Source organism: Alexandromys fortis, unplaced genomic scaffold, assembly GCF_014885135.2.
Source record: "Alexandromys fortis isolate MF-2015 unplaced genomic scaffold, M_Fortis_MF-2015_v1.1 scaffold_517, whole genome shotgun sequence".
In the NCBI taxonomy this organism is placed as follows: domain Eukaryota; kingdom Metazoa; phylum Chordata; class Mammalia; order Rodentia; family Cricetidae; genus Alexandromys; species Alexandromys fortis.
The window spans coordinates 71,621-99,179 of NW_026068401.1; the positions used below are offsets into that span (position 1 = coordinate 71,621).

Sequence of the window (27,559 nt, forward strand, 5' to 3'; positions counted from 1 at the left end):
CCTCCCTCCCTCCCTCCCTCCCTCCTTCCTTCCTTCCTTCCTTCCTTCCTTCCTTCCTTCCTTCCATCTTCCAGTGAGGATGTGCTGCCACTTGCTTTGCATGTCTTGTATCCTTTTTAACTCCTCTAGCTACTTATTAATACTTAGCAAATACTATTATTATCCTTAACTTTATAGATGGGAAAATGAAGTTTTGCTAATTCAAGTACTAATCCAAGTCACATACAGTGAGTAAGTGGAAAGCCGGAATGTAAACCCAGATAGTAAGACTCTGGAGCCCTTGCTGTCATCAACTACACACTACAGCCTTTTTGTGGATGTGCTTGTTGAGACCTAAATGACGAAAAGTTAAATCACTGGTGGGAGAAAATATATAAAGCCCTTAAGTGAAAAGCGAGTTTTAGAAAATTATAGGTGGCCAGTACAATTCCCAGGAGACAGAGATGGCAGAGAGCAGGTAAAATAGCTGTGATTCTAACATCAAGAACCACTGACTTAAAACATGGCAGTATTTTGGTGCTATTGTCATTCTTAGAATATTTCTAGTTCATAAGTGACAGATAATTTGAAGGAAGATTATTTGTTAGTATATTTACAGAGTAGTTATTATTGTGGAAGACATTCCACGACTCTAAAGTGATTGCTAGAATGGTAATCAGACCTCTAGCTCTACAGCACACACACAAATTTTCCTTCTCTGCTAGACACTGTGGTGAGTTTCTGCAGAGTTATGTAGCTGGTTTGATTCCGAAATATTAGTATTAGCCTTGATCTGTCTTTTGTTGACTGCTACCTTTTGTTTGAAGTATGTAAATCTTACCTGAGAGTTTCTGAAGGGATTAAAGCCTATGCAAAATCTGGTTACAGGAGAACTCAGCAAACTGTGACAGTCCTATGATTTTTGGGAATTTGCATTGGCATGGTCTCTTTGGAAGGCATAGATAAGAGGTTTTAGTATATAGAAATTAACTTGCTTAAGGTGTGAATTGTATAACAATAAAAAAAGCCCTTTGCAAAGCAGCAGGGGTAAGTTTGCCAGAGACCCACTTGCAGCTGGGAAGGCTAAAAATTCATTCCAGAGAGCCTCTGTGTCTTCTTTATTTCATTGACCTTGTAAACCCACACCCAATAAAAGACACTTTTCATAGCATGCATATTCCAGAACTCTCCTCTTTAAAATCACATCAAACAAAATAAGACTAGTCCATCCCTTGGACTTCTTATTCTCCCCTAGGTACCACTGTATTTTTCTACTCCTTATCCAGAAAAACATGTTTGACAATACTCTAGTTCCATCATTTCCAGTCCTGATGAGCCTAGTCATGTTCCTGTTTAGCCCTACTCAAGCTGCCCATACTATCATTACAAACACATGCAATGATACACTGCAATACCATGCTTAATTACATAAGACGCAAAGCAGAAATATAAGTGAATTATATTTACTGTCATGGGCTTTAGTACTTGCTTACTTATCTATTCATCCTCACATTGATTACTGTAGCTTTTTCTGTATGCTGCAGATACCGTGTCGCATTGTGAACTCTCTTCAATTCTTAAATAGCATCCCATTCATGCTTTTAACAGGCAAGATGCTGTATCAAGATAGTAGTCTGTAAGTACACACTCCAAAAAAACCCAAGTCGAGGGGGCGTGTCGTATCACAAAAATGTTAATGGGAACAAGAAGGATCAGACTAAAGCCGTCTTCAAGAGTACATAACTAATAGGCAGTGGTTGTGTAGATTAGAGTACTGCTGGCCTTTCCAGATTTTTCCTGGCAGTCTTAAGGGGGATGTTAGGAATATTTCTTAAGATGGGCCTCTCACTGCCAATGCAAATAATTCCAATCAGACCAAACTAGACTGCGGGCTTTCTTGACCCTCCCTGGGGGTCACCATTTGGCCGGCTTTCTTGGAGTGGAGTATGGACTAAGGCAACTCCCAGGGGAGAGGGCTTGAAATGGAGTTTCCTGCCCAGTATTCCAAAGACGGATTCCAGGGCCTGGGATGAAGCTCCCATTATAATATTACAAATGTTTGGTCAAAAACATCACCCCAGTTCCCTAACACCCCTTTATACAAAGAGTCTGGAATATTATAGCCCACCTCTCCAGGGAAGGTCAAGTCCACTCCCACAAGCTACTTAAACTGCTCCCCAGAGAATTAAGACGTGGTCTCCTCGTTTCACGTGGTCACCTGTTTCCTCTTCCCCTCTCCATGCTTTCCCGGAGCCACCCAAAAACAATGCACTAAACATGGGCATTCGGTCTAATTTGGTATGGTTGGAATTATTTGCGTCGGCGGAGAGGCTCTTCTTAAGCAATAGTCCTAACTGGATAAGCTGAATCAGCATGGCACCTATCTACCATCAAATGCAGCGTCCATATTCCTCTCCAGAGATCAACTTTTCCTTGGACTCGAACTCCGGGAAGTCTCTGCTCAAGTGTACGTTGACAGAAGAGCCGCCAACATCTATTTACAACAGTAACCAAGGAAACAGGAAAGCACCCCTGTGACTTTGTATCAAGTCTAAGAACAGCACGGAGCCGTGACTTAAACTCTTGCGGGACTCGTGTGAAAGTTGAAAGGCCTGTACCCAGGCGGCTCTCGGAGGGCTTGGGGTAACAGGGAGTTACGGGGAGGGTCGTTTCGCCACGCACAACTCCCGGGGCAGCGGATTCCTCACTGTAGACCCTCCCTTTTCGGAGCGCCCACCGGCTGCACCGAGGCCGAGGGTCGCAGGCCCCTTGCCCCGCCAGAAGACTCCACTGCCCTCTTTCTCAGACCCCGCAGCTCACCCACCTGCAACCGCAGTGCGCGAAGTCTCCACCCAGGTCCAGCCTGAGCGCCCCGGCTGTGGTTGGCTCGTGCGGCTGTCCCGTTAGCTCGTCCTCCACTGCGAGTGGCTCCAGAGCCGCGTTCACCAGAGGTCACGCTGTGCGGCGGAACTCAGAGCCGCCTCTCCCCCCCGACACCGCCCCCATCAGCCCTGCCCTCTTCCCGACGCGACCTTCGGGTTGGGGGCGGAGCATCATAAACCACGCCCAGCGCCCGTCCGGCTGTGGATACGTCACAGTCAGGCGCCCAACTTCTTTGTGCGGACGCCAGAAAGGAGGTGGAGTCCCTTTGCGCAGACCCGGAAGCAGAGGCCTCGGTCAGCCCCGCTTGCGCCAGCGGCCTGGAGAGCGGCAGTTGCTGTGAGGCGCATGGTGTTCCCCGCCAAGAGGCTCTGCGTGGTGCCGTCCATGGAGGGCGTTCGCTGGGCCTTCTCCTGCGGCACCTGGCTGCCGAGTCGAGCCGAATGGCTGCTGGCGGTGCGGTCGATCCAGCCCGAGGAGAAGGAGCGCATAGGCCAGTTCGTGTTTGCCCGGGACGCCAAGGCGGCCATGGTACTCGAGGCCTGCGGCTGTGGGGAGGCGGGCAGGAGTCTCCAGCCGGGTGGGGGCTCCGGCGTGCGCGACCTGCTTCCGCCTTTGTGTCTGAGGCCTCCTCTCCTGGGATGTTGCCTGGGGAGGGCCGTCCACTTAAAACTGGAGTCCGTAGTAATCGTTTGTTTAGTAATGCATATGCTTTAAAAGTTAAAAGCTTGGAAGTTACCAAATACACAGTATGTACCGTGGGTTTTTATGTCTTTTAACAGGCCGGTCGTTTGATGATAAGGAAATTAGTTGCAGAGAAATTGAATATCCCTTGGGATCATATTCGTCTGCAAAGAACTTCAAAAGGAAAGCCCGTTCTTGCAAAAGACTCTTTGAATCCCTATCCCAATTTCAACTTTAATATCTCTCACCAAGGGGACTTTGCAGTTCTTGCTGCAGAAGCTGAGTTACAAGTTGGCATTGATATAATGAAGACTAGTTTCCCAGGTAATGGTTCATTTTTATGTCGTAGTAAAGTGAGTTATGTCTCAGATCTTAACTATTAGACAATTGTAGACCAGAATGCCCTGTAAGTACAGACACTTGCCGTACTTAATTTCTATAGTTACTGCACATTTTAACCACCTACAGCTACATTTCCTCTATAGGTGCACCTATGGCCTTCCAATACTGTTGTATTTTGCAAGTAAATTTCCAACATGAATTTTGAAGGTAACTAACTGTATTGAAACGCAGCTCCAGAGAAATGACCTGGTGTTATAGAAGCCTTATTCAAAATTAACTGCTACTGCAGAGGAGTCAGGATGAAGAGGGGAAATCTTCACACTAGCTTTTCCTCTAACTAGAAGTTAGTGGAGAGGCCACTAACATTGAGAAGGAAGACAGCACAAGACAGTGTCTGCCTAGAAATAAACAGATTTACAACCAGTTTCGTGCAGTGTTAACTGTGGTCAGTACTGAATAAGTTTTTACTAATAAACAGTGTCTGCCTGGAAACAAACAGATTTTACAACTGATTTCATGCAATGTTAAGCCATTACTAATTGAAGTTTTTAATGGTGAGAAGGTAGTTGAGCAGAGGTTGAAAATCCTGCTAATGCTTTATTAAATCTTTGACCCCCAGAAAGTTTGATTAAAGCCTTTCCCTTCACGGTTTATTTGGCTCAAAGTTTATATGCTCAGTATCACAAAGGAAGAGATACATTCTGTTGGGGCTAGGGTCATTACCATCCGACTGATTTTCAAATTGTGATTGGATCATCCTTTCTAAGTGAATAGGAAATAAACACCAGTTTGCTTCTCTGGTGATTTATTAGACCAGGATAGGTGAAGCAGCTGATCAAGGAATGTTCTTCAGTCTTGTTAAAAGATGGAAGATGTAGTGTTGAATAGAAGGGAAACTACTCTTTACCAAGCATTGTTAACTCTTGAGATATAGTCAACATGGAGGAGTACCATTAGCATATTGAAAGAGACAATTCTATTATCCACATTTTGTGTCTATAATGTCAGATATAATGTGGGAAGTCATTTTTCGTATTACCTATGATGGCTAAGTACAGCTCATTTCCTAAGTAGATTTAGACTTTGAGATCCTAGCACAAGTTGTGGAAATTCCAATGCTTAGGGAGAATGTTGTTTGCCTGGTCAAGTTTTGTCCTCATTTCCTAATTTTCATTTACTGTTAAAAATGTTTGGAGGTTCGGGTGTAAAAAAGATAGTTTTATGAATTGTTCAATTTGGCAGTATTTACAAAATAAAGTTTGGGAAGAAGTAAGAATTCTAATTGCATGGTTTTCATTTTCATGTATGAATTTATTATAAAATATTTTAGATGTATATAAAAATAAGTTAATATTTTGAGAAGCAATTCTAATTTTAAATAATTAAAAATGACTTGCTAGTTGTACTAACACACATCTGTATTCTCTGTACTTCTGGAAGTAGAAGCAGACTGATTATAAGTCCATCCTGAACTACATTGCAAGTATCTGACACACATCCCAAAATAGATGTTGTTATAGGAATTGATCTCTAGAGGAGCTATTGAATTATAAGTATAAATTAAGTGTAGTTGGTATAAAATAGGCCCGGATATTAAAGAGTCACAGCCTATTTCTTGTTTCCTCTCACATTCTTTCTTCCTCAGTATTAGTATACATTCCTAAGTGATTCTTCAGACAGAGCTGAGTGATTTTGAGATATGGACATCAGTTTTAAAATTGTGAAGTAAGTTCTCATTACACATAGAATCAGAACTCCTGAATATAACCATGTTATCTTGTTCTTTTCTGCTTTCCCTTCGTAGGCATCTACCATTTCTCATTTCTTTCTGTTTTCTTTGATCATCGTTTTCAGTCCTTGCTGCTCTTTTATTGCTTCTAGTTAGATAGACATTGCTTATCCCTCCACCTTCCCTAAGTAGCTCCCATAGTCTTTGAGAAGCGTGAATAATTTTATTGTTTGAGTTTTTGGATTTTCGAGACAGGGTTTCTCCGTAGCTTTTTGGTTCCTGCCCTGGAACTAGCTATTGTAGACCAGGCCTGCCTCTGCCTCCCGAGTGCTGGGATTAAAGGTGTGCGCCGCCACCACCCAGCTTGTTTGAGTTTTTGTATATGTATGCTTATGGTGCCAATATTATGTATGGAGGCTAGACAGCAACCCACAGCTGATGTTTCCCTCTGAAATGTCACCAGTCTTCTGGAAACAGAATCTTTTAAATCTGTAGCTCAGCAATTAAACTGCATTGGTTAGCCATTGTGAGCCTTAGGGTTCCTACATTCTCCTCCTCAGCAGTAATACTCCAGGCCATACAACCACACTTTCACGTGGGTTCTAATGGCTGAACTCAGTTTTCCATGATTTGGTGGTATGCACTTTGCTAATTTTGAACTTTCTTCATAGCTGAATGGTGAGTGTTAACTGAGATGCTATTCTATTACATGGAGTACTGTACTGGAGACCCTGTTTGAGAGTGATGTAGATGGGCTCTGAGGTTCTGGTAGTACATTAGAATGTTTTTTAATAAGTAGAATAGTAGCTAAGGGTTTTGTTGATGATTTTTGTTTTGGGTTATTATGTTTACAACAATTTTTTAGTTGTGTGATCTTGATTACATAGAACAAGTTAGTATCTGACATTCTCCTTTAATAACTACTCCTTTAATTAAACGCTTAAGAAGGATCAAGTTTTTCTAAACTTAACTGAGAGTTCACATGTTTTCTAGTCTTTCACCTTTCTTACACATGTTTTTAATATTCAGTAGGATGATTAAATATTCAGTAGGATGATTATTATAGTAGACATCAGTATAGACAAGTAGTGTTAAGAATTTTCCTGCACGTATGCTCAGTAATTATGCTGATATTTTGCGGGACAAATTTGTTTTTCTTTTGGGATTGTCTAATAGTTTTTCTTCTAATTTCCTATGTAAAGTGGATTAAAAAAATACTTGGCTAATGCGCTTTCCCCCATTAAACCACAGGGTGGTGCTGCTGGCCTTTAGTTAAGTATTTATGGACTTCCCATTGCTTGCTATTTATCTTCTGCTTTAATATTTGGCAAACTATACTCATTGGTATTTTTTCAGGCTTAAATAATGATTTATATGATTGTTTGACTTCCTTGTATGTTAATAGTTTTTTAATATATTCCTATTTTTTATCTGATTGCCTTTATACTTAGGTAAAAATTAAAGGAATTCTTGTAGGTTCTAAGTGGAAAACTTAAAAAAAAACAGACAAAATGACATGGTAAAAACAGGCTTGTCTTAAATTTATGAGTTTTGTTTATTACACCATTAAAACTAGTTTCATACAAAGAATGAAATATTCCAAATCCGAGTTAAAATGTTTCTCTCTTGATTTTATATATGCTACTTATACCAGAGTTAATTAAAAAACAAATGTTTCTCTTTTTAATTTTGTGGTTTTGGATGGTGTGTGTGTGTGTGTGTGTGTGTGTGTGTGTGTGTGTGAATTTGGAGGCCAGAGGTTACCATCAGGTATGTTCTTCTGTCACTTTCCACCTTAATGTTTTTTGACATGGTCCCTTGACTAAACCTGGATACTGGTCATTGAGTTCCTGGGATCAGCTTCTTCTCACACCTTTACCCTGACAAGTGCTTTTTCCCCCAGCGTTGGGCTTACAGACACTGGTGACTGCTATACTTGCCTGTTGGGCTTACAGACACTGGTGACTGCTATACTTGCCTGTTTTTCACAGGGGCTGAGGATTGAAACTCAGGTTCCTATGCTTGCTAAGCAAGCTACCCATTGAGCCATCTCCTCCGCCCCTTCTTTTTAAGGCTTTCTCTGGGATGGTATTTATGAAGCTAGTAAAGGCCAGAATCGGTGAATGAACTAGTTTTTATTGAAATGCTCTAGTAATTCTTAGTAAGGTGAAAATGAGCTTTAGATTACTAAAAAGCTCCATCCACGTCCCCAAATGGTAATATTTCCCTGTTATAGGACTCTAAAGATCACATTATAATATTTCAGTGCTTGAAAATGAATGAGAATCATTGTTGCAGTCTGAAGCACCAGATATTTGTGGGTTAAGCAGAAAGGGTCTATTTTTGAAGTGGGAGCACAGGGGATCCATAAACATCTTTGCACAAGAACTGATTTGTAATGTTTTCTTCCCTGACTCACTATGGGAGAGGTATTTGGTTAAACAGTGTGCGTTGTTTAACTGACTTCTAGTTGCAAGCTATTATAAGACAGTTATTTTCTTTTCCCCCTAGTGATGTAATAGGTTAAAAATTTAAAAACCAAATATAGCATAGAAATTTTGCTTTGGTTTTCTGAAAAGTATTTGGTCAGATATAAGAAATTTTGTTTTACTTGTTTAATATTTATAACAAGTTTGACTGCCAAGTCTTAAGTTTTTGAGAGCATCTTTTGAAAAAATTGTTTTTTTTTCTCCTTAATTACTTAATTCACAATTTCATGAACTCTTCTAGGTTAACCCATGGTGGTCATGGTGAGTTATTTTTAATTCCTACCTAATTTTGATATGCTGATATTTTATGTAAGTGTATTTCTTATTGTTTTTGATGTTTATGGTAGTAGGAATTCATTTCAGGGTCTTGCTTATGCCAGGCTTGCATTCTACCACTGAACTACATTCCAGCCTCTTTTAGAATTATTGCCTGTATAAATTGACTTTCCTTTTTAAGTGATCTTCCGTAGCCTCAATGATAAACAGCTTATTAAATTTTGTTTTTATTTCCCTTTTGAATAGAATGACTATTTTTATTTTTATATTCTCTGATTTGACAGGTCGTGGTTCTATTCCAGAATTCTTTCATATTATGAAAAGAAAGTTTACCAACAAGGAGTGGGATACAATCAGAAGTTTTAGTAATGAATGGACTCAGCTGGATATGTTTTACCGGCACTGGGTATAATTTCTTTGTGATTTTAACAGTAATAATGTATAATAATTTCCTTGTCTTCACTAGAAATATGCATGAAAGACTTGGTTTCCTGATACTATCATGCAGTGCTTTATTTAAATGGACAAATTCCTTGAGAACTTTGGTATTTTTTTATTATTTATATTATATTGTTATACCATTTATTTTGAGAAATTTTAACCTGTAATGTGCAATTAGAAGACAGCTTATTTTTAAAGCTAAAGTTTTATTTACTCATAATCTGCATTAAACTGATGCATATGAGCCTTAATTAACAGAAGATGTCACTTCAGTGTCTTTATAGTTTAATTCTTTTAGCAACCTGTTGAGGGTGACACTACTTGGTCATTATAGTTTACATTTGAGATATCATAAATAATTTATCTGAATACTACTAGCATTATTTGTTTCCAATTCTGTTATAATGAGCAAAGCAAAGGAAAAAATAAAAACATGGTTAGAAATGCAAATGTATTATATTTGTAAATGTTCTGAAAAGTTTTAGTTATTGAATACTTCAAGAGAATAATGTCCGTTTTCCTTGTAGGCACTAAAAGAAAGCTTCATAAAAGCTATTGGTGTTGGATTGGGATTTGAAATGCAGAGGCTTGAATTTGATATATCTCCATTAAACTTGGATATAGGCCAGGTTTATAAGGAAACACGTTTGTTCTTGGATGGGGAAGAAGAAAAAGAATGGGCTTTTGAGGTAAGAAATTTATTGTAATTGTTATAGCTAAGACTTTGCATATTTATATGTGTGAGGAATCTGTGATGTTCCTAATATTTACAAGAAGAATGTGAGCAGTTATGAGTGTATGTCTGTCTTGATTATGAATAGATTCAAAGTGTATAACATAAATCTAATTATTAAAACTAGCAAGTAGTAGTAGTGCTTGCTTTTAACCTAAGCATTTGGGATCTCTGTGAATTGGAGGCCAGCTGGTATACAGACCAGCCAGTTACTTGGTGAAATCTTGTCTCAAACAACAACAAAGAACCCAAAAAACGAGTATTAATAAGAAGGCTTGGGACTTGTGTTTTAAAATGTTCCTGTCTGTCCTAGTTAGGGCTACTATTGCTATGATGAAACGGTGACCAAAAGCCAGCGGGGAAGAGAAAGGTTTGTGTGACTTACACTTCCATGTCTTAGTCCATTACTAAAAGAAGTCAGGATAGGGACTCAAGCAGAGCTGCTTATTAGCTCCCCATGGCTTGCTCAGCTGCTTTCTTAAAGAACCTAGAACCCTAACCCAGGGATTGCACCACCAACAATGGGCTGGGCCCTTTTATATCAGTCATTAAGAATAAGCCCTACAGGCTTGCCTAAAGCTCAGTTTTGTGGAGGTATTATCTCGATTGTGGCACTCCCTCGACTCTGATGATTCTAGCTTGTGTCAAGTTCACAAAACTAGCCAGCACAGTCACAATGGAAATTAACAAGGCATATACTTTGTTAGTGAATAAAGTACTTAATCTTGCTTACATGTTACATGGTTCCAAGAGAGGTGCGTGCGTGCGTGCGTTTGTTGGAGGGAAGGTGGTAGAGGTATGTATAAAGTAAATAAGATTTAGAAATGTAAAAAGAAGTCTTGATTTATGTTTTATAATTTGCATTTATCTTTTTTTTTTCTTTAGGAAAGTAAAATAGATGAGCACCATTTTGTTGCAGTGGCTGTTAGGAAACCTGATGGATCTAGACAACAGAATGTAAGCTTTTATGGTCTTTTAAAAATCTTGCTAAAAATAAGAATGATTAAATGATGGTTTTGCTTTTATTGAAGAAAATTCTAATTTACCTTGAGTTAGGGGGTCAGAAGTCTTGGGGTTTTGTTTGATTCACGAGCTTCTAGTTTACAAGGTTTTATATTATCAAAATTTTTTAAATTATCTGGTATTTTATACACTCACAAAAAACTTACAAGATCTTGTTAGCCTTATATTTAGATATCCTTAAACATTGCAAAGTAAAGTTTTGATAGTACTATCAAATTTTCAGTAGAAATTCATTATCATCACTATCCTAGTTATAACAAGAATTTATTTCCTGGTGAATTGGGGATGTATTGAATATAAAGGTCACCAGGTTGGTCGATAGTGGAATCACGTTACAAATTAAACTTACTCCTAGCATTATAAATTGTTTCCAGAGTTTATGTGAGACTTCATATGATATTGGTCTTCTGTATTTTCAGTCATAGTCTGTTTATATTTCTAATGGTGAAAACTCCAAGACTCAATCTACATATAGCTGTAGTTGTGTGCAATTTCTTTGTGGAATACTAGTAACAAAATGTATGCCTTTGTTTTACATGCACACACACATACACCTTCATTATTACTTCTAGAAAAATGATGTAATCCACAGAGCATTTCTTTTATAAATAAAGACTGAATTTTGTCTTGGACTGTCTTGAGAAGGCTAGAATGTTAGAATTGATACTTGATAGGAGACAGTGTGATTTGGGTTATTCATCTTATTCAGCTTCATGCTCCCTCTGAATACTTTCTTGAGTACATTTATATAGTTCTTTATTTTAATAATATGTTCTTTGAAAATGTTAAATGTGTATAGGATGTATTGTGATCATATCTATTACCTCTAATTCTCTCTTTGGACTCCCTACTCTGCCTTTTTTCCAGCTTCATGTGCTTTAGGGTAGGGTTTCTGTTGTTGCTGCCATTATTGATAATCTCAAGTCCAGTTAGTGCTGCTCTATATAGGAATGGGGAGATCCACTGAGTCATGAGCTATTTTACTGACAGCCGTATCCCCAAAGTAGATTGTCTACCTCTCCCTGTAAGGATGGAGTTTCAGAGACCTTTATCTTACTCATGTAGGAATTTTGATGTGCTTGATTTTGTGAAGGTCTTAAGAGTTGATGGGTGCAATACCATGCCGTGTCTTGAAGTCCACATTTTACAGCTTTCTTCTTCATGTGCCAGCTTTTAAATTTTTCCTGTCCACTCTTCATGTTCCCTGAGCCTTAGATGAGGGGAGGTTATTGTAGAAGGCTTCATCCACAGCTGAGCACTCGCTGTTATTTATGTTTGGCACATGACCAGTTATGAGTCTGTTGGTTAACTGTTACCCATTACAGAAAAAAAAAAAAAAAAAAGCAACAACAACTCCTGATCAAAGGGGAAAGCAGTACTATGGGCATTAAAGATGGGCATTAAAGTAATAGAAGGCAATTTCACTACATGACAGTTCAACATAACAATTGTAGGTTCAGGCCCTAGGGCCTTTGCTGTCCCCAGTATGATCTTTTGACCCAGTTTTGCATTACCAGGTGTGAAATTCCTCCTGTGGATCAAGCCCCATATCCAGTAAAAAAAAAAAAAAAGTGGTTGGTTGCCACCATAATGATATGCCACTTTTGCAACATCAGTTAAATGTTTGTGCTTTCAGTACTTCTTCTTTCAGTAGAACCTCCTGCAGCAGTGCATAGTGGGAAAACTAGGTTGTAAGTCAAAGTTTACCTTTTGACTTGTGTGGTCAGCTTTTCCTGACCCTCGGTTTCCCATCTGTAAAATTGAGAGGACAATATTTTAGCATAGCCTAGAAACCATATAAATAAGTACTGAACTTTGTTAATGTCTGAAGTTCAAGTATGTAATATGAATTGATAGCCCTCATTTGAGGTGCTTTGTGCTGAAAGTGTTTTGGAGTTTAGATTTTGTCAGATTTTGTACTATTTTACTTATATATAATTATATTTTGAAGTTGACCCAATTTTAAATATGAACTTCATTTATGATTTCATATATACCACCTACATGCAGCCTAAAGGTAATTCTATACAATGTTTTTAATGTTTCTGTGTTCTGATTAGCTTGTCACGTGAAGTCAGGTGCCTTGTTGGTACTTAGTAATAATTTCTTGAATGAGTATCATCCCTGTGTAGTTACAGCACATCTGTTATAGCAGGCCTATACTTCAGTAGTGTTTCAAAAATTTTGCCTGTGGCCCAATTCTGCCTCCTGAAATTACGCATCTTCAGATTCTGAGATGCTGAGTCAAACTTCGTGCATACAGATCTCATTAGTCTATTTTAAGCAAATTTTGTAGGTGGTGGATTATGTAACTTGAAAAGCAAGTTCATATTTCACTTTTTTAAGTTGGTAACAATAGTATAAGGAGTAAAAACAATCTAGAAATTTTCCTAAGCCTTGATTTAATATTACTGAACTGAAATTATTTTATAATTATAAAACTCTTCATTCACTTAACATGAAGTATAAATAAAAACAGGGCAATCTATTTTTGTTTCTGTTTCTTTTCTCTCTTAGAGTTCATATCAAGATGATTCTAAACCATCCCAGAGGCAGTTTACCATTCTTAACTTTAATGATTTGATAGCATCTGCTGTTCCCATGACACCTGAGGATCCTTCATTTTGGGACTGTTTCTGCTTTACAGAAGAAATTCTAGTACGAAATGGTACTAAGTCGTGATAGGTTCCCTGAGTAAGTGGGGGGGGGGGGGGGTTGGCAATCTGTGTTCATTAAATAAAGTGCTCGATGTGGTCAGATTTTATTAAAACATTTTTAAAGACCCAAAGGCTTTTTTAAGAGCAGATTTCCAGTTCAGTGGCTTCTTTGAATATGTTTAAATCTTCCTTTCCAGAACTTTAATTGATAGAAATGATGACAGAATTTTCCAATGATAAATGTGCTTTATAGAAAGAAAACAGTAAAGTGTAAGCATGCTGAAGGCAAGCATTTTTAGAGAATTACCCTAAAATGAGTTATTGTTCCAGAAACTATTATTTAAATAAATTCTATATTAACTTTTTAAAAAGTGATAACATGTTTTGTAGTTTTAAGAGAATACATCTGCTCTTCGTAACTATTGTTGCTGCATAAGTTTGGTTCTAAAATATTGTCTTCTGTGATATCTATGTGGCATTAAGTTGTCATTAGTGTTACAGTACTAACAGCAGTAACAGAAACTGCTGCTGTAGCTTCCAGGTTTATTTTTTATAAAGTTGTGACATTTGTTTTATTAGTGATGAATAACCCCCCCCCCCCAAAGATTCCATCAATCAAATGTGTTTGACATATTTTACCACTGTCAAGAATACACTATTGAAAGGAAAAGCTAAGGCTGGCTTGGGAGAATTTCATTGAGGTAACACTACTGGGCTTAAGGAAGATGTACCATACTGTATTAATTTTCCTCTTTGGGGTTTTAATTGTATCATTAGTGTAAATGGTAGTGCAGTGAAAGCTCTGGCATTTTCAGTGACATGCTTAATTGTGTCTTACAAACAGGTTTTAGAAATGGAATGAATGATTCAAAGGATTTAAACATATTGTTGGTATGCGTTATTATAGTGCCCTTGAAAAATTGCCGTTTATACTTCAGTTAGTCGTGTATGCATACCACCATCTGTGTACCATCTGTAGATATTGCCTCAATTTTATTTTCTGAAGATTGGGTGGGTTGTTTTGTTTTTTTATTCTTTCCTTTTGTTGGTCTGGATAACTGAAATTGATAGCATATTTTAAGTTTGCATTTATGTCATTACAAATGAGGTTGATATGCTATCATTACTGGTTATTTTTTTTATGAACCTCTTGTTTATCTTCATCTGTTTTTACTTAATAAACTTAAACTGTTGATTACAGTAAAGAATATAATTGAAGTGGCATCCACAGGATCAAGTCAGTTTATAGTTTCCAGAGAGCTGATAAGAACCTGTGAACCCCATTTTTAAAAGAAGGGAAAAAATCTTACTATACAATGTCTTAAGAGCTTTAGGTTATTTGTCTTTGTAAGCATGTGGATTGGTGAATTTTGTACACCAATTTGACTGGGTTAGAGTGCTTATAGACCTCTGGACAAATCTTATTCTGGATATGTTGTTTGATGATATTATTGGATGAGATCAACATTTCAACTGATAGACATCAAACAGATGGTCCTCACACATGTGAGTGCACATGCAGAGACTGCTTGTTCATTTCCCAGATGCCCATACGCAAAACAATCACACAGAAACTATATCAATTAAAACACTGCTTGGCCAATAGCTTAGGCTTCTTATTAAGTAACTCTTACATCTTAAATCAACCCATCTGCACTAATCTGTGTATCACTGAATGGAAGTATGTCTCATTTGGTAGCTACACTGCATCTCTCTGATTCTGCCTTCTTTTCCATTAAGTATGTCTCATTTGGTAGCTACACTGCATCTCTCTGATTCTGCCTTCTTTTCTCCTTTATCTCTGCTTTGAATTTTCATCTTGCTCTGTTCTGCACTGCCATAGCTTCTTTATTAAGCAATAGTAATAAAACATATTCACAGCATACAGAGGAGGTGGCCTTCATCACGTCAACTGAAGATCTGAATATAACAAAAGGCTGTACCCGCTACAGGTGTGAATCCTGCTTTCAGAAGTGGTTCAACCAAAAGCTTGGCCCTTTTCCTTGTCTGCACTAGATACTGATGCATTGAATCTTTCTGTCACATGCTGATGGCTTTTGAAATGACACAACACCTGGTTTCCTAGTGATGATCCTTAGATCTTAAGACTTGAGATGACATTAAATATTAACTTACCCAAGTCTCTAACTCAAGACTTCTCAGCTTCTATAATTATATGAACCAATTCCATAGAACCTCTCTGAATTTAGAGATGCTTGGTTAATTCTCTATAAAAGGCTTAATACCTATATGTCTTGAAAAATGGTAAAATCCTATATAGATATTGTAAAATAAATAGGCATGTGTAGAAAAATATAAACATTTCAATTAGATTTAATTTCATCACTTACTATTTATCATTTGGCAAGAAGTTCGGATTTTGGGTCCATCAATTTTCTCATCTGTATAGTAAAACAATTATCACAATGAGCAAATGAAATGGAAAAAGCAAATAAATCCAATATTCAACTTATAGTGGTTAGAGACAGCACATCATATTTAATCAGGGATTACTTCATAAGCTTATCTTTATTAACTCTAGTGTTTCATTATTACTCCACCCTACATGTAAGGAAACTGAAGCACCAAGTACTTCACACAAGGTGGTAGACCTAGAAACTGGAAGTAACAGAATTTAAACGATAGAGCTCTGAATGTGGAACAGCACTCCTAATAATGTACAGGACTGCTTTCTGCTCAAAGCAAATGCTAGCTTCCTATCCTCTACTCTCTCTATTTCCAAGCTTCAAAATGCTGCAAAGAGGATAAGGACCCCTATCTATTCATCTTTTCCATTTTACATTGCAGCAGCAGGCCTAGCCCTTGTGTGTTATTTAACATATACCAATATGAGGATAAAGAGCCAGAGATAGTGACATCAAGAAAGAAATAGGAGCCCTATACAACTTCTTTTTCCTGCTAGGTTTGCTTAATGTAGCATCTTGGCAAGCATTTACATAGTGAAGGAAATTACTTCCTTTGGAAATTGGATCTTCCCTGCAGCTACTGACCATATATTTGCTCAATAGGAATTCAGTATTTATTTTTCACTAGCTGAAGATCCACTGTACATAGTACTCAAATCTTCTATTTTCATATTGCCTTAGGCAACTTACCTTTTGGATCAAATCATAGCCTTGGTACAATTAGAACCAGTGCTTTTATTTTACCACTTTGATTTCCAGAGGACGTGTTTTTACTTCATACATAATGATAATTTTTTACTTTAAATGTTTTGTTTCAGTTTAACAGAAGCCCAAGGTAAATTGTTTGTGAACTGCAGCATGTTAACTTAATGGGAAAATGGCTCACTTTAAAAGACTATGAATGGCTTTTCTCCAAGACTTCACTGATGATTTCAATCTCTGAAGAGATTAGATAGAAACTAATATATTTGTGCTTGCACTGGAGAGGTAAATGAAAAAAATCATTCCTTTTAATGTTTATTGTTGAGCTATTTCTTTATTGCCTTGGAGGTTCAGATCTTATTTTATTGAAATTACATAAGTTCACCTGAGAGACAAAGTGAACAATGATGAAAATTTTATTTTTTCTCATATGATCATATTTTGGAATATATGATAGGCAAATCCTGCAGTAGATATATTTAAAGGTCATTATTACCACAATTAAGAGTTATTAGGTTTATAATAGTTTGTTCTGATTCTATGCTAAAAATAAACATGGATTCATTAGGTCATATATTTAATTAACTTTACTACAAATAAAATCAGTAAATGTGCTTCAAAAAAAAGCCACCAAATCCACAGATACTGACTTTTCTGAGTTAGGAATTGCTAGCAATCTCTTTTCCCAGAGAAATAAAAGACCTTCCATGTTGTTTATTTTGTATCATTTGTATACATTTCCTTGTGTCTAGAAATCCTTTCCATTGTGGAAATTCATTGGTCTGAAGAACTATCTAACAACCTGGTGTAGTAAAATATGGAGTGAAAGAGAAAGCTAATATAGAGACTTCAGAGTATCACAAGCTATATTGTCCCCATGTGTTTGTACAATCAGGAGTCTTTGGTGTAGTGATATCCCCAGTAGTTGCCCACAATAGATATATTAAAGTCTTCAGAAGATTAAAGTCAACAGAGATAGCTGACTGGCTATTAATAAGTGCTTTTTATCTACAAAACAGTTAGACATAACAAAAGAAATGCATAATAAGGCAATAACTCAAAGTTTTAATTCATATTGCCCAAATTGCTAAAACTATTCAATACTTTATAGATTATTATTCCTTCTTTTGTTAACTCTCTGCTCAGACCCATAAGCCATTTTTAAATATGTCACTTGTTTTATTGGTTCTTTGCATATTCTAGATACTAATTTCCTATCAAACATGTAACTGGCAAAACAATATAGGTTGTTGATGTCGCCCTTGGCTACATCTCAGAACCTGAAGGTTGATAGAAACAGTACACACTTCAAACTTGCAAGAATCAAACTGAAACTGACCTGCAAGCCTCCTAGATGGAGACTAGCTCTCAAAGTATTCAAAGGTATTATGCTAGCTCTCATAATATTCAAAGGTACTATGCAAGCTTCCAAAGAAGAAAAGCAATTAAAAGTGTTATCCATCTTTAACACTGATGAGTCACAATGACCAGCACAGCAAGATATCTGCAAGGTAGCAATAGTGGCACCTACATCTTTTGAGTAATCAACAACTATCCAATTGAACTTAAAGCCTGATCAATAGAAGGGTATCCATGCTTGGTGCTATTTATGCATGGAGCCTCGATGAGAAACTACAACTGCCCTTTTCTAAGACAGCATAACTAATAACTGCATTCTAAAGACTCTTTCCACAGCCAAATGTTGCTCTTACCACCATCAAAGATGCACCTTCTATTTTTTTTTCCAGTAAAGACCTTTGCAAAAACCTACAACTAGTAAAAATGCAGAGAACAATTGAACATGGGATGCCAAAGCTCATATAATATATCTACAACACAGTCCCTACACATAAGAGTCAGGAAACATCATAGAAGAAGGAGCAGAATGATGGCAAAAGCCAGAAGAGGACATCGGCTAACGATAGTGTCTTCTGTTCCTAACCGACACTTTTACCCATGGATCCTCTACAGACACTTAAATAATACCCATCCAGTGACAACACCAGTGGACATGTCAATATAAGTCAGGGAATCTTACAGGTCTCCACCCCATATGAAGAGCTACAGGAAGTTAATGGCTGTTAAGAGAAGGGGAATCAGTCTTCTCCAGGGATATGCCTCCAGATAAACTATCCAACACCAAGTGGTCAGCCTTAAACACATACATAGCTAGAACAACACTAAACAGATTTACTAAGTTAAATTATATATACATACATAATTAAAGAAGAAAAAGTCATGAATTTGAGACGTGGTGAGGAAATAAGGAAACAAGGGAAGAAGTAGGAGTGAATGGAAAGAATGTCAACACAGTACTCATGTATGAGATTATAAAAAGGTAAATAAAAAATAGTTTCTTTTACTGTAAACATAATACCACTTAAAATGTAAAGAAAACATTAGATACATATAAATTTATTATAAATCAAAATGAAAAAGTAAAAAAGGATGTTACTGCAATTTTAAAAAATAAAGTTGCAATGTTTTCAAAATGAAGGAAAATGTGATTTAGTGGAAAGATTAATAAATTAAAAATCAGTTAATTCTGAATTCAAGCCAGTATTTTTCATGTGTTTTCTCTATAATTTTTAAGTAAATTTCTGAATGTATCTGAGACTCTATAGCTCTGTATTTTAATTGTGAGTTATAATACCTATTTCATAGTGCTAAGTGTATATTAGATGAGTAAAGTATAAGAGAAATCCCTGTATTATTAATATTAGGTACATACACTCTTCTTTCTCCTTCCTTTATTTAGAATATACAGTCTTAGGCAGTTTTAAAATTATTATGTAATAAAAATAATGGTTGACTATCAATCATAATCCTTCCTACACAATACTGTAAATCACATCTCAAGAATAGCAATAATAAATTATGATGACTCAACTTGATGCTAATATTGGTATTAGTGTAACTGCTTGTATAGACTTTAAAATTATTGGCATTTTTAATTAAAAAGCTTTTTTGAATTGTAGTAGGATATTTACTCATGTCCAGTACTTTACAGAGATCCCTTCTAACTGCAGATGTTGCAGCTTCATTTGCATAGTGGAGCAGTAGGTTTCACCATATAACTCATGATCAATATATAGTAAAGTGTTTCCTACACATTACTATAAATTAAATGTGCTTAGGTTCCATATTGCTAAAGAAACAAATGCTAAAATAGATACATTTTTCTTTTATGGAAAATATATTTTCTTTTCATATAATATGTTCTGTTTCTAATTTACCTCATTCTACTGTCAGATCCTCTCCATCTCCTTTCTCATCTTTATCTATCCACTTTCTGTCTCTCTCTTGAAAACAAATAGATTTCGAAGAGAAAATAATAATCTAAAATATGGACCAGAGCCAGTGACTGCTGAGAGACCTTCAAGGGAGTAGACCTAAGCCAGGACCACTGTCTGTCTGTGCCTGAGTTTAGGACCTCCCAAGAACTAGGACTGAGACAGGACCTCTGCCAGTTTGGGCATTAATCTGGGACCTCCAAAGAAGTAGGCAGAAACCAGAGATCTCTGCAGAGCCAGGCATGTGTCTGGGACCTCAGAGGGAGTAGGCCTGAGCCAGAACCTCTATGGGTCCAGGCATTTGTCTGGAACATCAAAGGGAATAGGCAGGAACCTAGAATTTCTGCCGGTCTAAGCATGAGTCTGGGACTTCTGAGGCAGTAAACTTGAGCCAGGTCCTCTGCAGTTCTGGGTGTACCTGAGCCTGTAAACTCCAAGGCAGTAGACTAGATCCAGAAACATTTGCAAAACCAACTCGAAGCCAGGGACTTCTGCAGTAGGGGATCCAGACTAGGATTTACAAAAACAGGTCAAAGCCAGTAACCTAGGCCAAAGTAGACCTCAGAGAGCAAACTCCAAGGGAGCAGAGCAAAGCACAGGATTACTGAGCTACCTCCAGGAACACAGAGTAACCATTAGGATAGCTAGAACTGTGTCACTGACTGTACCATGAGGAATAACCATCTAAGCTTTGGATTCATTGGCACCTAGAAGATTATTCAACATAATCTCAGACAGTCCCAACCACATCTATTAGAACAAAAGATGAGTAGAAGCCCGGCGGTGGTGGCGCACGCCTTTAATTCCAGCACTCGGGAGGCAGAGGCAGGCGGATCTCTTTGAGTTCGAGACCAGCCTGGTCTACAAGAGCTAGTTCCAGGACAGGCTCCAAAACCACAGAGAAACCCTGTCTCGAAAACCCCCCCAAAAAAAAAAAAAAAAAAAAGATGAGTAGAAAAGTGTAGACCCATATTTCTGTATGGTGTGGCAGCCAGGCTCTGAAGCCATAGGCCCTGCCTGAGGTGGTTGTATAGCCCTGCAGACAGGCTGTCACTGCCCTAACAAAAGCCAAATGTGCTGCTCCTATCTCTTTTGTTAAAAATGTAGATTACCTGGGGAGAGGTGTTTGCTGAAGCTGATGACTAAGTTGCAAGTGTTTCCCTAGCCCCATGTTCCCTGGAAAGAGAATATTAATGAGGTATCCACCTTGGGTTACCTGAGGGATAAAAGATGTTTTGTATAACAAATGTGCGGAGATCTACAGGATGGGGAGAAGCCTGAGATGCCCTTCCATGATGATGGTATAAGCTGTGTCTGGTTATTTTTCATGCCTCCGTACCGGTCCAGTTAGGGAAAATAGTTTTCTATGTTTGGGCTTTCGGTCCCTGACAGAAAAGGTAAGAACACATGCAATACCACAAAGAGCAACACAACACCAGTAAAACCTAAATACTCTACAAGAGCAAGACCTAAACAACCAAATATAGATGAAGCAGAAGAAAATGACCTAAAAAATAACTTCAAAAGAATGTTTGAAACTCTTAAAGAAGAAATGAGAAATTCCCTTAAAGAAATGGAGGAAAATACAAACAAAAAATTGAGACATCAGCAAATCCCTCAAAGAAAACCAAGAAAAATAAATCAAACATATGAAAGAAACTATTCAAGATTTGAAAACTGAAATAGAGACAATAAAGAAAACACAAGCTGATCGAAGTATAGAAATAGAAATAATGAGAAAATGATCTGGAACCACAAATGCAAGCATGAACAGCAGAATACAAGAGATGGGAAAGAGAATCTCAAGCGCTGAAGATACAACAGAGGAAATAGACTCATCAGTTAGAGAAAGCATTAAATCTAACAAAAGCTTAACCTAAAATATTCAGGAAATATGAGACACCATGAAAAAGACAAATCTAAGAATAATAGGTATAGAAGAAGGAGAAAAAAGTTCAACTCAGAAGCACAAAAATATATTTAACAAAATCAAAGAAGAAAACTTTCCCAACCTAAAGAAAGATATGCCTATGAATATACAAGAAGAGTACAAAACACCAAATAGACTGGATCCAAAAAAAAGTCCTCTTGCCACATAGTAATCAAAACACTAAAGATACAGAGTAAAGAAAGAATATTAAGAGCTACAAAGGAAAAAGGCCAAGTAACATCTAAAGGTAGACCTATCAGAATTACACCTGACTTCTCATTGTAGACAATGAAAGCCAGAAGGTGTTATTCAGACATTAAAAGACAATGGATGCTAGCCCAGACTATATACCCAGCAAAACTTCCAATCACCATAGAAAGACAAAACAAGATATTCCATGACAAAATTAGATTTCACCAATACCTAGCCCCAAACCCAGTTCTATACAAAATACTAGAAGGAAAACTCCAACCCAAGATGTAGTAGGAGGAGACTGGGTCCTTTGTTTTGTCCCACCTGGCTAGCTTACACCATAAAGAATCACACAGAAATTGTATTAATTAAATTACTTCCTGGCCCATTAGCTCTAGCCTCTTATTGGCTAACTCTCACATCTTGATTAACCCATTTCTATCAAATCTGTGTATCATCACGTGACTGTGGCTTACTGGCAAGATTCTAGCCTATGTCTGTCTCAGACCAGAGATTCATGGCATCTGCCACTCTGGTCTTTTTCACAGAATTCTGTTCTGTCGTCACCACCTACCTGAGATCTGCCCTATCAACTAGGCCAAGGCAGTTGGCCTAGTTACTTTAATAACCAATAAAAGCAACACAAATACAGAAGGACCTCCTATACAATTTCCCCTTTTCTGTTTAAACAAAAAGAAAGGTTTTAACACAGTAAAATTACATATAACAGGTATCAAGCAAGAATTACAATTATTACAGTATATCTGTTTTATCTTTTATCATAACAAAGGAAACTATAACTGTAACTATCTGTCTATTTTTCAACTCAATCAAAAACTCCACAAGGATATAATATTACCTAAGCACCTATTGGTTTTGTGGGAGCCTAGGCAGTTTGGATGTTCACCTTACTAGACCTGGATGGAGGTGGGTGGTCCTTGGACTTCCCATAGGGCAGGGAACCCTGATTACTCTTTGGGCTGACGAGGGAGGGGGACTTGATTGGGGAAGGAGGAGGNTAAATAAATAAATAAATAAAATATTACCTAAGTAAACGAGAAGTAAGCAACTTCTAAAACTCTAGAAATGACAGAGGCATCTCACTACCTGGACAGTCACCCAAAGATTTTTTGTACTGTTGGGGCATCCATCTTTGCCCTTCAGGCCCATAGTGTCCAGCAGACTTTTCCATGAAGCAGGGAATTTCAAAGACAGTTTGGTCATTTTCTTTTGTATCCTGCAGAATGTCTCATATACTCTTTCATGAAACAGGAACCCCGAAGGATCATCTTACCTTTAGGCAAGTTCAAGCTCTGACCCAAGATGGACACTGGTTAAACTCATGCCGGTAAGCCACAGTCAAGTGGTGAAACATTATTAGAAATGGGTTAAAAAAATATGTAAGAGTTAGCCAAGAAGAGGCTAAATATAATGGGCCAGGCAGTGTTTAAAAGAATACAGTTTCCATGTAATTATTTTGGGAATAAACTAGCCAGGTAGCCTTGTGGCGGGAATGCAGCCCACTGCTCCTTACTACAGACTAATGTGAATGATCTGTTTGCTACTAGAGTTAAGTGATCTCTGGCCTCAGTTATTGCCAAGGGCCAATCTTGTTCTACGATCCTGAAGCAGTCCAGGGGGGCATGAGTTGATAGTTGTGGCTCCTGTAACCATTGAGGGTGGTGCAGAGTCCCACAGTTTGGGCCACTTCCTGGGGCTATGTTGATGCACCTGGCCCATGCTGCCACAGTAACAAAAAGTATCTGAGTGGCCTGCACTGCCATCTGGGGCCATAGTGACATCTGGACCACACTGTTGTTGAGGACCATGTTTGGTTCTGTGGTTCTACCACACCTGGAATGGTCTGTGGTCCTATCACACCCAGGATCTGTGTATCACATAGTGCCATCAAATGCCACATGGATGCCCAGGGTCTAAGCTAAAATCTGTGACCATGTTGGGGTCTGAAGGCTGTGCTATAGTCGGGATCAGGCCTATGTGAGTCCTGGCACCTAGGATCATGATGTCGTCAGGGCCAGGTCTGCTGCAAGAAAACTGTCCGTGCTCCTTCCTGCAGACTATGTTGAGTGGGATGGCCAAGGCAGTGATGCAGATGGGGCAGTAAGTTGATGGATTCACCAGGCCAGCTATCTCCCAGGCCCCGAACCAGGGCTATGAGTTGGCCTAACTCAGCAACTACCTCATCTATGAGCTGTTGAAGCATGTGATGGGGAGAGAACGACAGATCCAAAGCTGCAGGATTACTACGACACAGGACAGCAAATGGATATCTTAGAGGAGCCGCAGTGAGAGCCCATTGACAGTGGTGAAGCAGAGACCAGAGGCTATAAACCAGACTGATAACTTATGGCAATGAACACTTGTAGGTGATGATGAGGGAGCTAAGGAGTGAGCTGTATGGCACACTGAATCATGTTACCGATTCCATGAAGAGATTCTTCTCCTTTAAGTTTTTGTTTAGTTTGTTTTGCTTTGTTTGCATGCTTTTTTTTTTTTAATTTGCTTTGTTGTGGGGAACTTGCAAGAGGAGAGGGCAGATGAGGGGGACAGGGAGATGAGTGGGATGAGATGCATGATGTGAAATCTGCAAAGAATCAATAAAAGTTAAAAAAGAAACAAACTTGAGCCAAGTAAAAAAAGTAAAAATTCAAAGACATATTTTAATTTATATAGTGAAAAGTGAAAAGCTAAAACACCTTATATTAGAATAAATGCTAGTATATTACTATTTATATTGCTATACAAGGCAATATTTGGGGGTATGGTTCTAAATGTACTAACAGGGATATTTTTGTTTCTTATATTTAATATATATGTGCCTAAATTATTTGTACATATTTCCTCTTTTGCACAGACACAGATAAGAAGTGGCAGAAAAGTTTTAACATTATGAGAAAATTTAAGATTCCATCTAGTCTCATCAAAAAGGGAAAGAATGAAAAGCCTGGAAATCACCAAAGAATAATTTTTGCCCATGTTGGGTTACAATATTCTATAGCATCATAAGATTATAAGGAATTGAAAAGTTTCTTTGTACACTGAAGGCAGTGTAAGAAGAGTAATAGAAGAAAGACACAGCAGGCCCTGAATTTAAAAAAATGTGATTCATAGTGAATTATTTAATAGCTACTTCTGTAAATCAGGTTCCTTAAAAAGTTTGAAATCATGAAAACCCTAACCCCAAAAGTAATGAAACAAAACAAAAACAAACTACACAGCGCGAACCATAAAACCAACCTGGAATATTTTTCTGAGAAAAAGGGCCCTTTCTCAAGAAGAGCCTTGTGAACATCTGGCTAAATGTTGGATTAGAAGCTGTTTCTTTGTGATCCAATGAAGACATAAAATCAGAAAGAAAAAAAAAAAAACAGATTATTCCTAAGAGATAAAGATGGTGAGGGCACAGGAAACTGAAAAAGGCAATGATAAGAAGTTGGGAAAGTAAGGACAAGATGGGCTGCACAGATAAAAGAAGCCAAACTGAAATCAGCTCCAGGAATGGCTTCCTGGAGTACTTAGGACTAAGATCTCATTATTTGTGTGTGTTTATATGTAATTGATGAAGAATCATAATAAGTATGTGTGAATATGTTAAAGAGTTAAAAAGAAAAAATGAACAAAATAGCACAGAAATACAAAACTTCAAAACAAAAGATCAATACTCCTTTTTATTTTATTTATTTATTTTCTTTATTGATTCTTTGGTTGAGGAGCATCTAGATTGAGCATCTAGAGTACACTCCTCCTTTTTATTTTATTCATTTTTTTTATTATTTTGCATTCCAACCACAGTTCTCACTCCCATGCCTCCTCCTTTTCTCTTCCCCTCTCCTTCAACCCACCTCCACATCCACTTCTCCCAATGGTTAAGGACTTCCATGTGTAGTCAACAAAGTCTGGCACATTAAGTTGTAGCAGGACAAAATACCTCCCTCCTGAATTAAGGCTGAGCATGGCAACCCACCAAAGGGAAAGGGCTCCAAGAAACTAGTCCATGCACCAGGGATAGATCTTGGTCTTACTGCCAGGGGCCCCTCACATAGTCCAAACTTCACTTCTGTCTCCCACATATGGAGGGCATAGTTCAGTCCCAATAGAGGCTCCCAAAACTGTTGATCAAGACTTCATTAGTTTCCATGAACTTGGTTCAGCTGTCAATGTAGATTTCTCTATCATGATCTTGACCTCTCTTATTCAAATGTTACCTCCTTCCTCTCCTCAATTGATTCTCAGAACTCAGCCTAGTACTTGTGAATCTCTGCATCTGGTTCCATCAGTTCCTGAATGGAGGCTCAATGATGATTTCTGGAGTCTTCACCAATCTGATTACAACAAAGGCCAGTTTGGTCACCCTCTCCAGTCTTGCTAGGTATCTTAGCTGGGATCATCCTTGTGAATTCTTGGGAATTTCCCTAGTACTAGGTTTCTCCCTAACCTCATAGTGGCTCTGTCTATGAAGATCTCTCTTTCATTGCTCTCCAAATCTGTCCCTCTCCTCCCTCAACAATTCCATTTTCTCCCATTCCCAATTTACCCAGGAGATATCCTGTAATTCCTCTTCCCAGGGCTATGCATATGTCCCTCTTTGGTTCTTCCTTGTTACCTAGTTTCTATGGAACTGTGGAATGTAGTCTGGTTCATTAATCATTGGGGAAATGCAAATCAAAATGACTCTGAGATACAATCTTATACTTGCCAGAATGGCTAAGATCAAAATTACTGAGGACAACTTATGTTGGAGAGGATGTGGAGTCAAGGGAAAACTCCTTCACTGCTGGTGGGAATTCACACTTGAACATCCACTTTGCAAATTATTATGGTGGTTTCACAGAAAATGGGGGATCAGTCTATTTCAAGACCTAGGGATACCAATTTTGGACATATACCTAAAGGATACTCAATCATACCATGAGGAAACTTGATCAGCTCATTACTCATAGTTGCCAGAACCTGGAAACAATCTAGATGCTCCTCAGCCAAAGAATCAATAAAGAAAATGTGGCACATTTACACATTGAAGTATTCAGATGTAAAAAAATCCCAAGTAAGGTAACCCAGATCCAGAAAGACAAACATAGTATATACTCACTCATAAGTGGAGATTGGATGTAAAGCAACAGAGTGCAGTTTAAATAAGAAGGGCTTGTGTAAAACCCCACAGCAGCAGATGTATAAACTTTATCACAAACATACAAGAAATGTCAAAAAAGTAATGTCATTTGGGAAACAGGATTCTTTTGAGGATTCTTAGTCCCATTAATAAAAAAATTAAAAATAGAGTTGGGAGGAAGCTTATTTATCTTATTAGAGTTTGACAAAAGTAGGATTTCAGGCAAGTTGCAGCTCTCAGCGCCTCTAGGGACAGAGATGGAGAAGAGAGTCACAGATTTTTAAGTTTTGGTCCAAGAAATCTGGGGTGTCTAGCAATGGAGGAAGCAGTGGCATAACAGAAAGGCAGAGAGTGAGAGGGCTTGAAGTGTCACAGAAAGCATCATAAGCTTTTGCCAGCATCTGAAAAAGAGACAGAAATGAGGGAAGGAAGAGTTCTACTCAGAAATGAAGTTTGACTTAGTGGTCCTGTGTGGAGAAAGCCTAGAGAGAATGCACGTAGATCATCCAATGGAGGGAATAATTATTCTCCTTGTATAGCATCTTCCTGAATATTAACCTTCATCAGGCGATGAAAGGAGACTGAGACAGAGACCCACATTGGAGCACCAGACTACAACCCCAAGGTCCAAATCAGGAGCAGAAGGAGAGAG

General features: G+C 38.0%; 2 protein-coding genes across 3 annotated transcripts in view; one reads left to right on the forward strand and one right to left on the reverse strand.

Moving 5' to 3' along the window:
- Kbtbd3 (kelch repeat and BTB domain containing 3) overlaps positions 1–2,999 on the reverse strand; it is a 45,574-nt gene extending 42,575 nt beyond the window's left edge. The window contains exon 1 of the mRNA XM_050133182.1: positions 2,804–2,999. The gene's annotated coding sequence lies outside the window, so the exon portion shown is untranslated. The remainder of the gene's footprint in view (positions 1–2,803) is intronic.
- Positions 3,000–3,126: 127 nt separating this feature from the next.
- On the forward strand, positions 3,127–19,344 carry Aasdhppt (aminoadipate-semialdehyde dehydrogenase-phosphopantetheinyl transferase). Of its 2 annotated transcripts, XM_050133187.1 has the most exons (7): positions 3,127–3,390; positions 3,642–3,867; positions 8,664–8,785; positions 9,348–9,509; positions 10,439–10,510; positions 13,094–13,270; positions 16,478–19,344. In XM_050133187.1, exons 1-6 carry the CDS (start codon positions 3,208–3,210, stop codon positions 13,256–13,258), a joined length of 930 nt encoding a protein of 309 aa, XP_049989144.1. In that variant the 5' UTR covers positions 3,127–3,207; the 3' UTR covers positions 13,259–13,270; positions 16,478–19,344. The 2 variants fall into 2 exon arrangements, with proteins under 2 accessions (XP_049989144.1, XP_049989143.1); XM_050133186.1 differs by lacking the exon at positions 16,478–19,344 and having other exon boundaries at positions 13,094–13,604.
- Positions 19,345–27,559: the final 8,215 nt, after the last annotated feature.

Coding starts and splice junctions, on each gene's coding strand:
- Aasdhppt (XM_050133187.1), top strand. CDS start 3,208: ATGGTGTTCCCCGCCAAGAGGCTCTGCGTGGTGCCGTCCATGGAGGGC. Junction 3,391..3,641: donor GGGACGCCAAGGCGGCCATG/GTACTCGAGGCC, acceptor GTCTTTTAACAG/GCCGGTCGTTTGATGATAAG. Junction 8,786..9,347: donor ATATGTTTTACCGGCACTGG/GTATAATTTCTT, acceptor TTTTCCTTGTAG/GCACTAAAAGAAAGCTTCAT.